Raw genomic sequence first — 14,048 nt, 5'->3', positions numbered from 1 at the left:
TATATGAAATACATTAGACACAGGACAGTGAAGTCCGATAACAAAGTTCTCACCTTCAGGTCGTCTCTCCACTCAGATATGCCGTAGCTCTTAGAGATCTCAGGCTGAAACATGGTCATGTGGGCCATGGATGTAGCCAGACGGGTGATGGACTGGCGTCCGCTGCCTCCCACCCCCACTAGTAGCGCATTGCCTCCTGGCTGCTTCAACACACGGCTGATACGAGACAGGTGCTCCAGGACATAGCTACAAAATACACATTTTTATCAGATTTTTGAGTCTATAAATCTTTTCTTTATTATTTTTCTATAATTTAACCTGTATTACTTAATAGTTTAAGAGCAATATAATATTCAATGCAGTGCATCAAGCTAAATTGACTGTAGAGCAATTCACCGAAAGATGACGAGGTTCATGTGATTCTTGTGCATCTGGTTGTATTCATCAAGACAAGACTCCACTACTTGTGCAAAGCTTTCCATTGACGGCACCTCAGCGTACAAGCGCTCATCATCCTCCAGGTCAGGATTCATGTAGTCACCAAACAGAAGATTATGCATGTCCTCTTCAACCAGCTGAGAACGGAGACAAATGTATCGCTTAAATTAAAACCTTAGATGATCCTATTTGTATCATACACATGTACATACTTTACATTAGTGGAGCAAAAAACTGATGTTTCATATGCTAGTAGAAAACACGCTCATTAACATATTGTGATACATAATAAGGTTCTGCAAATCTAACCGAAACTTACTTTACTTCCTTGTTTCAGGTGATCAAACACCTGGTCAAAGGATTCCTTAAAGTGTACTCTGAGGATGCCGTTCATCAGCTGGTAGAGCCATGCTCGATCTTTATCATCCACCAGGCGGTCATAGTAGACGCGGAAGACCTCGTGGACAAACAAGCGTATCATAGTGCGTTTGTTCTCCAGGGACTGCTTCTTCAGCAGCAGGCAGCCTTGGATAACACGCGAGAAGTCTCGCAGGTTGAAGGTGTAGTGAGACTTGGCTGGAGTTGGAAGCAGGTTTTCCATGGCTTTCTTATACACCTTTGGGAGTGTTAAGAGAATATGAATATGATTTATAAGAATGTTTTACATATACAAAAATAATATTTATCCTCTCATTTGATCAGTTAATGTTCATTTCTCAGGGGACTCACTTCCATTGTAGCTGTCACTATCTGGCTACCAATGGTGAAATACTCAGGTGGGAATTCATTGTTTTTGAGATAGAAGGCTACAATGCTGGAGAAGATGCGAACCATGGTGTCATCACTGAAAGCATTAATGCTAAAGATGTTAAAGTGCCGCAAGAAGCGGGATGTTACGGCGTTCCTCCCACCACCAGGGGGACCCATAGCTGCGACAAGCTGGAGGTCCACAAGAGTGATCCTGGAGGTATCCTTCAGGTCATACCTGCCAGAGCATAACAGAAAAGGTCTGTATGTTCACTGAATAATGCCTTGGCTTCTCTTGTGTAATAAATATAGTAAATTTTACTTTAAGTTATGTTTGTAAAGTGGATGATACATACCAGTTTCCATGGTCTATATACTGCCGAAGGAGTTCCACAGGAGGCTGTGCTCCAAATTGTTCCAGCGCAGGCATGTTCATGTCATCAACAAAGATGACACACTTCTTTCCCATGGGGGGCCCAAACACCCCCTTCCTTCTCTTATCTAACCTGGACATGATGATACTCTGGAAAATGTGATAGATACAGACAAAATAATTGTCAGTTCTTGTTAGATTCTTATAACTTATTATATATTTCTAGCAATCCAAACATATCTGCAAGAACAGTTTTATGCAAAGCTGACCTGAGTTTGGTTTGCGCTAGTCCGAGCTGAAAAATTGATGAAGAAGGGTAGATAGAGGTCTTTGTCCAGATTGTTCATCAGCTTCTCCTTCACATACACTGACTTCCCTGTGCCAGTGGGACCAACAAACAGAAGAGGCCTAAGGAGAGAAATTCAGGACATGTTGCCAAAAAGTCAGTTTAGTTTCAGAAGAAATGTGAATAAATCCATTCCAATATGAAATGAGAAATACTTTATTTTATCTGACACGGGTAGAATACTAACACTCCATATCTGATGCAGAGGTCCATGAGGTAGGTGTAGCGAACTGTATCTATAGTGGGAACAATGATCTCTTGCACTTTGGTGTTTTTGTCCCCGAGGTTGACGTTCTGGATGCCGTCATTCCAGTGAACCCAGTGGCCTTTTCCTTTAAACTGTTCAAGAGGCTTCAATTACAACTTGTTTAAATGCAAATTAAACACCTCAAAGCGATGTTATTACACAATACCTCATAGAAATAGTCATACACCAGGCCTTTCTCATCCATTGGACACTCCCATTTCCCCAAAGTGGCAGGGATCGGATGCTCCTCCTCCTTTCCCGTCACAATCCCCCTGAAGAATTCACTGAACCTCTCCCTGCTGTCTGCGTCACAGCTGCCACCCACAGACCACACCAGGGAGAAGGCGAAAGCCGCCTGCAGTCACAAAGGAAGAGAAGGTGTCCAAAAATATATACTTTAACTGAAATGGTAATGTTTGCATGAGCCAGATTGAAATCAGAAATTAGATGACAATATTAATCAGAATGATAAATGATTGAGTCCTTTTACCATCATCCAGGTGCGAATATTTTTATCAGCAGGACTTTTCTTTACAGGTTCAGTAAGCAGCATCTCAAACAGTCGACACAAGGACACGACAGTGTTACTGTTGCTAGTGGAAACGACTTCCTGCAAAAGACAAAAAAAAACAGTATTTCAAATGTAATGTAGTTTTTAATGTATTATTGTTCTACAGATATCTGTGTCTGGATGTTTCAGGGCCTGGGGCCACTCACTCTGCAGTGTTTGTGCAGCATCCTGAGAGCAGGCGGCAGGAGCCAGTGGAAGAGCTCCAGCAGCAGGGTGCGGTTCTCCGGGCTTTGCAGAGAATCAGGAAGAGTGTTTATCCAGGACATCACTAAGGGCTCCCAGCCTAACTGAGACGGTTCCATGTAGATCATACCACACCTGCTGACAGTAGCAGGCTACAGGGGAAGAAAACAACCAAAGAAAACCAGAAAAAAAATGATAGCAATCCTGTCAATCAAGCAAGGTACATTGTTTATTTACATTTACTAACTCTTTACTACGATTGGATTCTAACTGAATAACTAACTCACCGAGGCCTGTGATAGATCCATGGCTTCAAAAATCAGACTCATCTGATTGGACATCTGGATGATCTCACCACTCATTAGGCACAACTGTGGAGGAAGAGAAAAGCAAATAAAAAAAGGTCATTTGAAAACCGAATAAATGTAAATATAACAGGGTTTCACTGTGTAGTATGTACCTTTTTGTTGTCATCCAGCACAGTGTTCATGCTCTCAATCCACAGCGTATCAATGGGACCATCAAACACCACCCATTTACGGTCTGGTGTGTCAGCCGATGCAAACTCGCGAAATGTGTTGGCCACAATCCCATCGGTCCACTAAAAATGAGGAAAACAAACATCAGTGAAAAGACCAAAGAGCCACCTGTTCTACAGCTGCACTACATACACCATTCCTGGATAAATATAAGAGAATCCTCGGCACAGGTCTACCTCATGGGAAACTAGGTCAAACTGTCCAAAGAGCTGTCCCATGGTGATGGACTTTGGGTTCAATGTCCTGAAGATGACTTTCTCCTCCTCACCGTACCCCCTCTCTTTCATGAGAGTCAGCGTGTCAGCGAGAATGTGAAGCACTCTGGTCTTCCCAGCGAAAGGTTCTCCCACCAGCATGAACCTGATTCACAAAAGGATAATTTCATACTGTATCAAATATTCACTCGAAACCATGTTCCATTTGTATGAAAACTAAAAAAATATATAATAAACAACAATACAATTAAATGTAAACACAACATACCCATGCCTGACTATCATCATCTCATAAGTCTGGATCATCTTCTCTAAGAAAACCTGGGTCGGCTGCACATTATGATTTTTACAGCACTCTTCAGCAGCCTCCAGAAACAGCTGCCAAGGATATAAATAAACACAGATTAAAAATAGTCAACAGCGATAAATACAATACAAAGGCCTTGTAAGACTCAGGATATCTGACCTGATAGTCGGCCTCAGGAAGGGAGATGCCTGGGAACAAATCGCTGGTGATTCCATTGAACAGTGGAATATCGTGAGAAAGAAACTTGGGCTCATTAACATCTGTTATGGACCTCAGGAGCTGCATGTTACAAAATGCAGAAAAAATGAGCCAACTAAGCCAAACAGTAATAATAAGCAAATGCATTCATTTCAGCACACACACCAGTATGTCCTCATTCTCATCAGGATACTTGAGCTTGAGATTTCCTGCAGCCACGAGCACAGCTTTGACAGCCCTCATGCCGTAATCATAATGGAACTGGGAGGACAGCTGCTCTGAGCAGAGCCTGTAGGTCATCACAATCTTTACTGACAGTGGTTTGGCATTGAGGAAGCCATAAGAATACAGAGAGATCTCTGCTATCAATGCGTAGTTAGGGACCATCATGGCAACTGTTCGGAACAACACCTGCACAGAGAAATAAAAGAAGAAGAAGATAATGTTTTACTGCCACTGTTCGGTCACACTCTTCTTGCTGGGTGTAAAAGCAACACCGCTGCATCACAGAGTATAATTTGCAGCTGGCAAGCAAACTAGAATGATTAAAAGAGTTGAGATCAATAAAGCAGATCAACATCATAAACAATGCAACTCACTGCAAGCGTGATAAAGTAAATAGTTCACTGCTTAGAGACCTTGAGGTTGTCTGGGAGTTCTGAGCGTCCTGCATAGCCAGGGTTCATTGTGATGGACACGAAGCAGTTGGGATTGAGTTTGAGCATGGTCCCTTCAAAGTCAAAGTACTCCAGCTTCAGCTCAATGGCCCTCTGGATGCACAGAACCTGCTGGGCCACCACAGACAGCACCTCCAGCTCGATGCGGTTGAACTCATCAAAACATGCCCAAGCACCAGATGACGCCAGACCTTTAAAAAACTGTGAGGGATTGCACCAAAGTACATGTTAGTTACTTTGACATTACAATTAAGAATATGAATTTAAAATGTCCTGCTGGTGTTACTTTGCCCATGGCGAGGTAATCTAGTCCGTCAGAACAGTTGAAGACCACACACTGCACAGCGAGAGCTTTGGCTAAATCTTTGGTGGTTTCGGTCTTTCCTGTTCCAGCTGGACCCTCGGGTGCACCACCCAAATGCAGGTAGAAAGCCCCGATCTAAAACACAGGGAGAGCTTTGAGCTTTAATGTTCTTGTCACTCAGAAATATTCCAATAAAAGTGTGAATGTATTTTTTCTATGAAGGGTACTTGTCAGATATTTTACCAGGGTTCTGTAGCATCTGTCAGTCAGTGGAGTGATGACCAGACGTGGTGAGTTTCCCAGGTACTCATAGGCGTACTTAACGTCACAGTTGATTATGCGAACACGAACATTCTCGTTACTCCAGTAGTAACGGAGCTGGGCTAGCCATTGGAAGTCGGTTTCACTTGATACACCTGTTAGAAACCAAAAAACTATTATTTTACTGTCAACCATACTGTCTTGGTGGTATTTCTAAACAGAGACATAACTCTGTCACAGTCCACTCAGTGCTCAGAGTCACCTTTCTCAATGAGCTCCATGACCACATCTCTGGCGTGGACATCGATAGTGACCAGAGCTCCCAAAGTGATCCGTGTTTGCTTTGGCAGTTTCCCTCTCACCAGCTCAACAATGTCATTCAGCTGATTCTGGAGTTGCTGATAGTAGTTCTTCAAACCCTACAGAGACAAAAAAAATTCCCATTTTCTATTTCCAAGGTGATGCTGTTTCTGTGTCATTGTCATCAAAAGTAGAAAACTGGTCAGTTGGTCTGGAGTGAGATTTTTTTGTACCTCTACAATATAAAAAATGAATCTGTAAAGCAATATTATTACCATGGATCAAAGTATTTTTATGTGGTAAAAGAATAATATCTTATTTTAAATAGGTATCTTCACAACTTCTTATATTAGGAAAACACAATGTTCAACGAAAAAAAAAACCTACATCAGGCCCTGCTCTGATGGCTTCATGAACCTCCAAAGTCCAGAAAATCTGGGAGGTGCAGAGCACCACCTGCCCAGGCCACTCCTTCACCCACTGGCCCCGTGCAGTGTCCGCATAGGCCTGTCGATACAAACACACACACATTTATAAACACGCATAAGAGAAAACTCTAATTATCCAGATGCAGAATATGATCCACACACAACATGATGTTATAAGGTTAAACAAAATACAACACTGTGTATGTTTAAGGTAAGGGCGAAACACTGATCTCACCAATCTAGAGCGGGCTACTACGTCTCTGACACTGCGGAGCATCACATCCTCCACCTGCACCAGCCACTTCTCCACTGCTCCTTTGGCTTCAGACGTGGAGATGTTCTGGATTAGTTGCACACGCTCCCCCTCACTACTATACATGGCCTAGGGAAACAGTATTAATAGGTTTAAAGAGCATCGACCATGTCATTTAACATAACAAACGTGACTATCTTACCTGGATATCCAGATTCGGCAGGAAGTCAAGTTTGGAAATACCCTCAAAGCATTTCTTCAGATGGGGCTGAACTCTCAGTGGGTCCTTCGTCTCAGACAGGATTTCCAGCATTTCATCGTTGGACAAGAAGAAGAACCTGGCAGAGACATTGACAGCAAGTATTAAAATCTGGGATATTAACGAAGGATTAAACAAAAAAAGCACTGCAAAAAAATAATTCTTACCGTGGAAAAAAGAGACGCTTCTTCTCCAGATAGGCATTCAATCCTTTCATGATGTTTTCCAGCAGCTCGTTAGAATCTTGCAGTTTCTCTAACAAACCAGGCAGCGAGGTCGCTGGCAGAATCTATGATTACAAACCGTCAACAGTCAAGCTTTATAGAACAATGTGTCTGTCTAACTTTAATAAAGACTACCTTTGGGTCCTTAATGCAGTGCCTCATGACTTCTTTCCAGTTTTTGTCAACGGTTTGGAAAAGCCGTCCCTCTTCTGGAATCTGCTGCATGATGTCCTGAGAGGAGAAGATGGGCTCTAGATAAAGCCACTGGGCCTGCACCTTCAGCCATTCATCTATAGTTTCCTGGATGCGAAGCAGACGCTCCTCCCATCGCTGAGGTCAAAGAACAAACGGTTAAATCTCTAGGCAGAGTCAGGATTACTCCAACCTGGTAAAGCTTCTCCTTAAAATGTGCATTTAGTCGTTTGAGTGAATATTATTTCTTGAACTTGAAGCTAACCTTGATCTCATTTTCAAAGGGTTTGATAAATGGTGAGCCCCTCATAGTCTGAGTCTTCACTATCTGGTCATCGAGCATCGTCTGGATCTCGTCCAAGGCTGTCAGGATGGACACTCCGGTCTCTCTGTAAGGTTGATGGTGGAAAGAAATGCCATCCCAAATGTGCACCATGGTTTGCATAGCCTTCTCCAGGGAAAACTCCTGTAGAGATAAATGGTGTGGGTGTTAAGCATTCATATTAATTATTTTAGCAAATGTTGTGGAAGTAAACACAAAATTTCAGACTTTCTCACTTTACTAGCAGCAGCACTGATAGACTCAAATTCTTCCAGGTATGGAGCCAGGTTTTGTTTGAGGACTTTGCGTAGTGTTGTACCAGAGTCAGGGGTGAGGTCATACCCCACAATCTCAGACATCTGGTCCCAGTGGCGGGCTCTGATGCCCGGATTACACAAGATGGACACTCCAGGGATATGGTCCTGTTGACACAAACACATATCACATGGTTATGCATTAAAGGAGCAATTCGCCCCTTGAAAAAGCCACTGTCAGTCAAAGCTGGTGTTCTCTGTAATCAATAGAAACAATAATACTTGAAATTGGCACCGTAGCTGTGGAGAAAGTTGTACAAACATATTGTGATTTCGCCCATTCTACATTCCTACAACACCCAGCGTGCATTGCACCTCTCCCTCTGAAAAGAACGGCCCAGCGAGAGACGCTGGAATGAAATACTACCGTTTTCCAGTCAAGGACATTGGTTGCTGTTGGCAATGGCTCAGAGCGGTACAGAATCCGAAATACAACCAGAATATACTTCACTACTACAAGACTTAATTCATGAACTTAATTGAAATGCAGTTACATACGCTACCTTGAACTCTTTGATCTGCTCCATTACAGTGGAGCACAAAAGGATCGTGGGGCTTTCCTGCTTCCTCGGACTATCCACACTCTGGCGCCGTCTACTCGTCCCGGTGATCTTCTCCTTCTCTTGCTCAGCCTTATTCTGTTTCTGCTGGAAAAACTTCAGCATCTTGAAGATCTCTCTGAAGAACTCATCCACTTTCCCTTCCATGCTTTCACCATCTAAGTCCTGGAAGGACCCGTCCATCCATCTTTTTACAAAAAAGATAAAAAGTCATCGGGGGAAATGTTTCAATTAAAACACAACATGCATCAAACTTAGATCTGACCTGTTCTCTGTGCGCTGCCACTTCAGTACAAGTCCAAACAGCTTATGATACGGTTCAATGCTGTCTTTGATGACCCCGACTTCTGGGTAACATGTTTGGTCCCATTTGTAAAAGTCCTCTTCTTTGTTAATGAAGGCAATCGTGTCCTCGGCCTCCTGGAGAAGTTTCTGAACTGTTCTTACATCCGTTATATACTGCCCAGACAAGTGGAAAAAAACAAATGATTATTTTTCTATTTTATTTAATATCTTTATGTCTGTCTCCTGGTTAAATCCTGCAGATTTAGACATGCTTTTAGGCGGCTATTGTTACCTTTGTAGCGAGCAAGGGTCACTGTTTTAACCTGTTTTAGTTTCTATGCTACGCTAACCGGCTACTGGATGTATCTTAATATTGCAAGGGGCGAATATGAGTGCTATTGATCTTCTTATCTTATTCTCAGCAAGAAAGCAAATTATAGTATTTCTGAACTCTGAACTACCTCTTTAAGGTTATCCAAAAGGTGTAATTACACTGTACCTGCTGCATCATATCCAGCTCAGAGCAATGTGGGAACTCCTCTGTCCTACGCCCTAATTTTTCCAGCTGTACCATAAATCTTTCTCTTTTAACAATCAGCTCTTGTTCCCCTTTCTGCTTGGCCTTCTGCAGCACCTGGAAAATTGACAAAAAAACCCCATCTGGGAATAGGTCATCCTTGAAATCACAACCATGATATAATGTCGCCGGTGGAGACAAGAGCGTTACCTCATCACTGAGCTCAAAGATATGGAGGATTTTTTGTGGCCAGAGAAAGACGGTTGAATTGAGCTCATGATCCTCCGGCTCAATGATGTGGACATCCAGGAGGTAGATCAGTCTACAGTAGGCTTCCTGTCAGAACGCAACATGGCAGTAAATTAGGTTACATTTATTTGACTCACATTGGGTGTAAGATACAACAGGTAGCACCAGTCATTCAGTTACTAACCTGTATTTTCTCGTTAAGCTCTGCAATGCCCTTTGTCTTAATCTTATTAATGTAATCAATGATCTGAGCCATGTCTTCTGTAGTCTCTGGCACTTTCAGAGCTTTCTCTCTGATGGTTTCAAACTCAGAGCAGATCCTTTGAACAGACACGAAATAGATTGTTAGAAAGAATGAGCATTTTGAACACACATGGAAAGTTTTTATTAAAGAATGTTAACAGGAAGTGACTCACTGTAGATTTAGCTCACGATGGCTGCTGATGAGTTTCTTCAGAAGTATTTCTGCATAGTTTCTGGCTTTGTTGGCCAGGCCCTGCTTCAGCTCTTCACAGTCCAGATGGACCATTGTAAAGTGGGCTTTGGCTGGGAGGCTGACAATCTCCTTTGACAGAGCATGAAACTCCTCCACTTGCTTTAAAAAGAAGTGACATTACACACTGACTGTCATCTGAAAAACTCATAGCAAGGCAAATAGAGAACTATAACACATGAAGCATTTTTTTTCTCACCTTAGTGTACTCTTCAAAAGAGTGCTCCTCTCTCATGAACTTCTCCACTCGAGCCTTTGCAGAACCGTTAACTAGCCAATCATAGTTATTAACTGCAAAATAAAGCAGAAAAAGTCAGCATTACATTCAATTAAAGTCAATCAGGGGATGATAGGACATGATCAGAGTTTGGAAGGATCACCGTAATTCTGGAAGTGTTTGTCAGGTCCTTCTAGATTCATGCATAGAGAAGTCTTCACAGTGGTCTTAGCCCAAGCAAGGATGTGATCGGCCACCTCAGCATCCAAAAAAAAAGTACTTTGTACCAGCCATGACTGGACGGTCTGCACTTTCTGTGGGTCAATGTCAAAACATCAAAACTAGCTCAAAATACAGCTTTTACACGATGAAATAACAAATGTAATGAAGTGGCCTTTTTCCTATAAAGGACTATTTCACATAACCTCACCTGCAATGTTTTTGTGATGGCATGAAGAATCTGAAAAACAACAGCTTTCAGATCCTGTAACGTGGGATATATTTCCATCTTTTCATCATCAAAAGTCAGGGCCATGCGAAAGACAGGCAGGCGGTGAGGATTGCTTGGATCAAACACGCTGACAAACTCCTCCACACTTCTCTGCAGCAGAGATTTCAACTGGGAATTTAGGGAAGACAAATGTCCATGAGTCTAAGTTTTCAATAAAGAAACATGCACAGAGAATGAATTCAAAAAACACGGCAAAATGATTTAAGTACTAAATTAATATCAAGATCAGACTGCAATACAGTAGGCTATGCAGTACATTCATTGCAGTATGACAAAGTTGTAATTGTAAAAGGTGTTTTAGTCTGTTCGATGCCAAAATTACAACTTTGCATAGTTTAACACAATAAATACACTTGTGTATTATTTTTGGTGGAAAATGCTGTATTTAAACAACTCTTAATTAGAGATAGACCGATATGTTTTTTTTCAGGGCCGATACCGATAGTGATTATTAGTAGTCAAGGAGGCCGATAACCGATATTGGAAGCTGATATTTATTTGCAGTAAAAGTGAAAATATTGGCGTCAAAATTTTGAATAAGTCCAACACTTAACTTTGTTTAAATGCCTTTAAGCATATGCATCAGAGCCAAAATAACCCAGTTTTAAATTGATCTCTTATTGGCTGTCAGATTAAAAAACAAAACAAAACAAAAAAAAAGGCCGGTGCCGATATGCGTCAAAATGCCGAATATTGGCAATAATCGGTCCGGCCCATAATCGGTCTATCACTACTCTTAATTGTTAATTGTAACTATTTTCAGGCCAAACTGAGGTCAGCAATATCTCACCTGATTTGAGATGAGGGTGGAAGCACAGCTGAAGAAGGAGTCCTGCTTCTCCTCTTTAACTCTCCTCAGTGTTTCCTTACTCGTTAATAAGCTGACCACTTTGGGAAACCAGGTATTCATGATACGATCTTCCGTCCTCTTACATTCCACGGCCAATTTGTTCTGTAGGCTCTTACAGTCTATGGGTCCCGAAGCCCTAAACCGACAGCAGCCAAAAATACATTGGTTAGAAATCTTATCCATCTATTTTTGCAGCGTCATGTTGCATTCATGGTGTTATTCCTTACCTGCATTCAGAAAGATCAACCAGGATCATTGGAGAAAATGTCATGTAGCCAATATCCAGGACAGTTTGCATTACTGGATGAAGAATGTGCAGATTTTTGTGAATCATCTTGCGGCTTCTGATAAAACTATCATGCCATGGTTGGGAGAAATCAAGAACTCTGCAAAAGATAGGAAAGGTATTTTTAAAGGGTACTTAAAAGCAGACTAACTATATATTTATTTGTGCATTAAACCATTCAACCAAGTGTACATTAGACACTCACTTTGTTTGGGAAGCTATCTGTTTTTCAGAGTTAAGTCCTTCCTTCTGTGGATTCTTCAGTACGGTGTCCACTAAAAGGGGTGAATATGACATAAGGAAACATTGTTCCCCTGAGCTGCATTCTACAAGCATAAATACCTACAAATAATCAGCAATACCTGTGTGCCTGACAATCACATTGTGGAAGTCGTCGCTGACTTCCTTGCAAAGCTCCTGTAGCAGTTTATTTGTCTCAGGGCTCTCCTTTAGTTTAGGCGGGACTCGGGCAACAATGGAGTCCAACCACTGTTGCTGGATTGGAGTGATTGGGCTGCTCTCCACACATTGCTTTAGGAACATGTAGTTCATCTGCAAATGGGATCAAAGAAATATAACAGAGGTATGTCATAGACATGGTGTTTCATTTCTTCAGAGGTCAGATTTAATACTAAAATGTTAACTTACCCTGCGCTTCCGCTCCTCACTCATCATCTGTAATGCAATTATTGAAATCACATTATAGCAATATTTTGGTAAGAACGTGTATTTCAAATGTGCGGATAGGTAGAAAGATAATTGTCATACAGAAGGTGGAAACTGTGGCTCTGGTGAATGTCTGCGTACTGCTCCCATCTCTTTGCTCTGTCTGTAGGCCTCCACTGCTCTAGACACCCTGTAATAATCATAATGAGTTATTACTTTAGTTAGATACTGGGATCATTCTCTTACTTTTGGTAATGACAGAGTAGTTGCCATTGCTGAGATGAAACATACAGTATCTTATGGAGCTCCTGTTGTTGCACTTTACTCCTTCTGTGCCTCAGCAGTTTCTTCTGAACACGTATCCTCTCTGCTATCTCCTCCTTTGCTGCAGTGGCCTGTCCAACGTCATCCTGCTGTTGCGTGCCTTCAATCGGGGGCAGGACTGGAAACTTTGACATGCCCTTCCCCGCTGTGGCTTTTAAAACTCCGGGAGAGGTGGCCATCTCCAGTGACAAGCCACTGAAAGAAACAGAAGTAAAATATCTTAGGTTAAGTCACACTTGTAAGTTTACGCTTCGCTAACTTACTACAGTTGAGCTAATGTATTAGTGCTACTTTTGACGTGCTAACGTCATTTCGCAGTAGTAAAAGTTAAAGGTTAAAGGTTGATTGCAATGATTATTAAAAGGCTAATTTACCCATTCGTTCATTCAATATCTTCTTCCGTGTGGTGTGTTAGTTAATAGTTAATGTAAATAGGCTATACGAAATGTTGCATCTGCAGGGACCTCTGTGGCTAAAGTTAGCAGCGTCGCTACCATGGAAACAGTAAACTGGGTAATCGTAGGAGGGAGGCGGGGCTTGTCATGTTCGCACCTATTAGGCAAGAAGACATACATATTATACATTCATGCATTAATAACATAATATAGTGATGATCATTTGTTTTGGCAAAAAAACTTGCCAATGATCTTATTACATAACAAAGAACATGTTTCAAATATATTTGGAACTTCATGGTATCTCACTGCAGTGAAGATATGTTGGATTCAACAAACATCCATTAGGGAGCCAGTGACGCTTTCTCACTCGGCTTCCTCCAGAGTTGGTACAGGGAGGACGGTTAGCTGAACTCCTTATATTTTACTGTTCAATGGACACAAAACTGATGTAATATAATTCGTCCATTTCTTGCCCATATAAAAAATAGGATAAAAAATACAACCAAATTGGGTACATGTTGCCCACTAACTAATTAACGTATAACACGTAATCATGTGACAAAATTAAAAGGAGAAAATAATGCTTAAACCGGACAAATAGGACACACCCCTTTATTTTGGATTTATTTATTTTTTTGCTTCTTCCATTTTTTATAATAAAAATTTATGTTTTTTTCTTCCAATAGCTTCCATGTCACGGATCCAGCGTCCTTAAATCAATGTCAGATGTTAATACTCTCTCGGACAAATAAGACACACCTCATTATATTGCATTTTATTACTGCTTATATTTTCAATTATTGTTTTTATGGAAGATTTTATGTTGTTGTTTTTTTCAATAGCTTACATGTCATGTGACACAGTGTCCTCAAATCACGGTTAGATGTTAATACTCACTAATCTAAACTAAAACATTAAGATGTGGAGGTTATTCAAAATAATGTGGTGATTGATGGTTTTTTTTCATCTTTTAAGCCGTTAATTTACTTTTAAA

The 14,048-nt window shown here is 41.3% G+C and overlaps 1 protein-coding gene across 1 annotated transcript in view; it reads right to left on the bottom strand.

Moving 5' to 3' along the window:
• The window catches only part of dnah12 (dynein, axonemal, heavy chain 12), a 50,982-nt gene that overhangs the window by 10,887 nt on the left and 26,047 nt on the right, over nucleotides 1-14,048 (bottom strand). The window contains exons 7-49 of the mRNA XM_069660212.1: nucleotides 12,624-12,851; nucleotides 12,435-12,522; nucleotides 12,315-12,341; nucleotides 12,029-12,218; nucleotides 11,872-11,941; nucleotides 11,608-11,766; nucleotides 11,321-11,516; nucleotides 10,450-10,638; nucleotides 10,183-10,333; nucleotides 10,002-10,093; nucleotides 9,726-9,904; nucleotides 9,494-9,629; nucleotides 9,271-9,396; nucleotides 9,043-9,177; nucleotides 8,524-8,717; nucleotides 8,202-8,445; nucleotides 7,621-7,806; nucleotides 7,328-7,528; nucleotides 7,006-7,200; nucleotides 6,814-6,935; nucleotides 6,590-6,725; nucleotides 6,370-6,516; nucleotides 6,094-6,213; nucleotides 5,669-5,825; nucleotides 5,389-5,561; nucleotides 5,128-5,280; nucleotides 4,803-5,042; nucleotides 4,330-4,575; nucleotides 4,126-4,245; nucleotides 3,928-4,037; nucleotides 3,621-3,804; nucleotides 3,366-3,506; nucleotides 3,193-3,276; nucleotides 2,869-3,057; nucleotides 2,642-2,761; nucleotides 2,318-2,506; nucleotides 2,092-2,243; nucleotides 1,828-1,966; nucleotides 1,542-1,708; nucleotides 1,168-1,423; nucleotides 758-1,054; nucleotides 397-575; nucleotides 54-246 (exon numbers count right to left, since the gene is read on the bottom strand). Coding sequence (XP_069516313.1) covers nucleotides 54-246; nucleotides 397-575; nucleotides 758-1,054; nucleotides 1,168-1,423; nucleotides 1,542-1,708; nucleotides 1,828-1,966; nucleotides 2,092-2,243; nucleotides 2,318-2,506; nucleotides 2,642-2,761; nucleotides 2,869-3,057; nucleotides 3,193-3,276; nucleotides 3,366-3,506; nucleotides 3,621-3,804; nucleotides 3,928-4,037; nucleotides 4,126-4,245; nucleotides 4,330-4,575; nucleotides 4,803-5,042; nucleotides 5,128-5,280; nucleotides 5,389-5,561; nucleotides 5,669-5,825; nucleotides 6,094-6,213; nucleotides 6,370-6,516; nucleotides 6,590-6,725; nucleotides 6,814-6,935; nucleotides 7,006-7,200; nucleotides 7,328-7,528; nucleotides 7,621-7,806; nucleotides 8,202-8,445; nucleotides 8,524-8,717; nucleotides 9,043-9,177; nucleotides 9,271-9,396; nucleotides 9,494-9,629; nucleotides 9,726-9,904; nucleotides 10,002-10,093; nucleotides 10,183-10,333; nucleotides 10,450-10,638; nucleotides 11,321-11,516; nucleotides 11,608-11,766; nucleotides 11,872-11,941; nucleotides 12,029-12,218; nucleotides 12,315-12,341; nucleotides 12,435-12,522; nucleotides 12,624-12,835 — 6,984 coding nt within the window. The 5' untranslated portion in view covers nucleotides 12,836-12,851. The remainder of the gene's footprint in view (nucleotides 1-53; nucleotides 247-396; nucleotides 576-757; nucleotides 1,055-1,167; nucleotides 1,424-1,541; nucleotides 1,709-1,827; nucleotides 1,967-2,091; nucleotides 2,244-2,317; nucleotides 2,507-2,641; nucleotides 2,762-2,868; nucleotides 3,058-3,192; nucleotides 3,277-3,365; nucleotides 3,507-3,620; nucleotides 3,805-3,927; nucleotides 4,038-4,125; nucleotides 4,246-4,329; nucleotides 4,576-4,802; nucleotides 5,043-5,127; nucleotides 5,281-5,388; nucleotides 5,562-5,668; nucleotides 5,826-6,093; nucleotides 6,214-6,369; nucleotides 6,517-6,589; nucleotides 6,726-6,813; nucleotides 6,936-7,005; nucleotides 7,201-7,327; nucleotides 7,529-7,620; nucleotides 7,807-8,201; nucleotides 8,446-8,523; nucleotides 8,718-9,042; nucleotides 9,178-9,270; nucleotides 9,397-9,493; nucleotides 9,630-9,725; nucleotides 9,905-10,001; nucleotides 10,094-10,182; nucleotides 10,334-10,449; nucleotides 10,639-11,320; nucleotides 11,517-11,607; nucleotides 11,767-11,871; nucleotides 11,942-12,028; nucleotides 12,219-12,314; nucleotides 12,342-12,434; nucleotides 12,523-12,623; nucleotides 12,852-14,048) is intronic.

This window comes from Semicossyphus pulcher, unplaced genomic scaffold, assembly GCF_022749685.1.
Source record: "Semicossyphus pulcher isolate SPU_LCO1_2020_fin unplaced genomic scaffold, fSemPul1.0.p SCAF_13, whole genome shotgun sequence".
In the NCBI taxonomy this organism is placed as follows: Eukaryota; Metazoa; Chordata; class Actinopteri; order Labriformes; family Labridae; genus Semicossyphus; species Semicossyphus pulcher.
The sequence above is the reverse complement of the archived record's forward strand: the minus strand, read 5'-3'. Positions and strand labels throughout refer to the sequence as shown.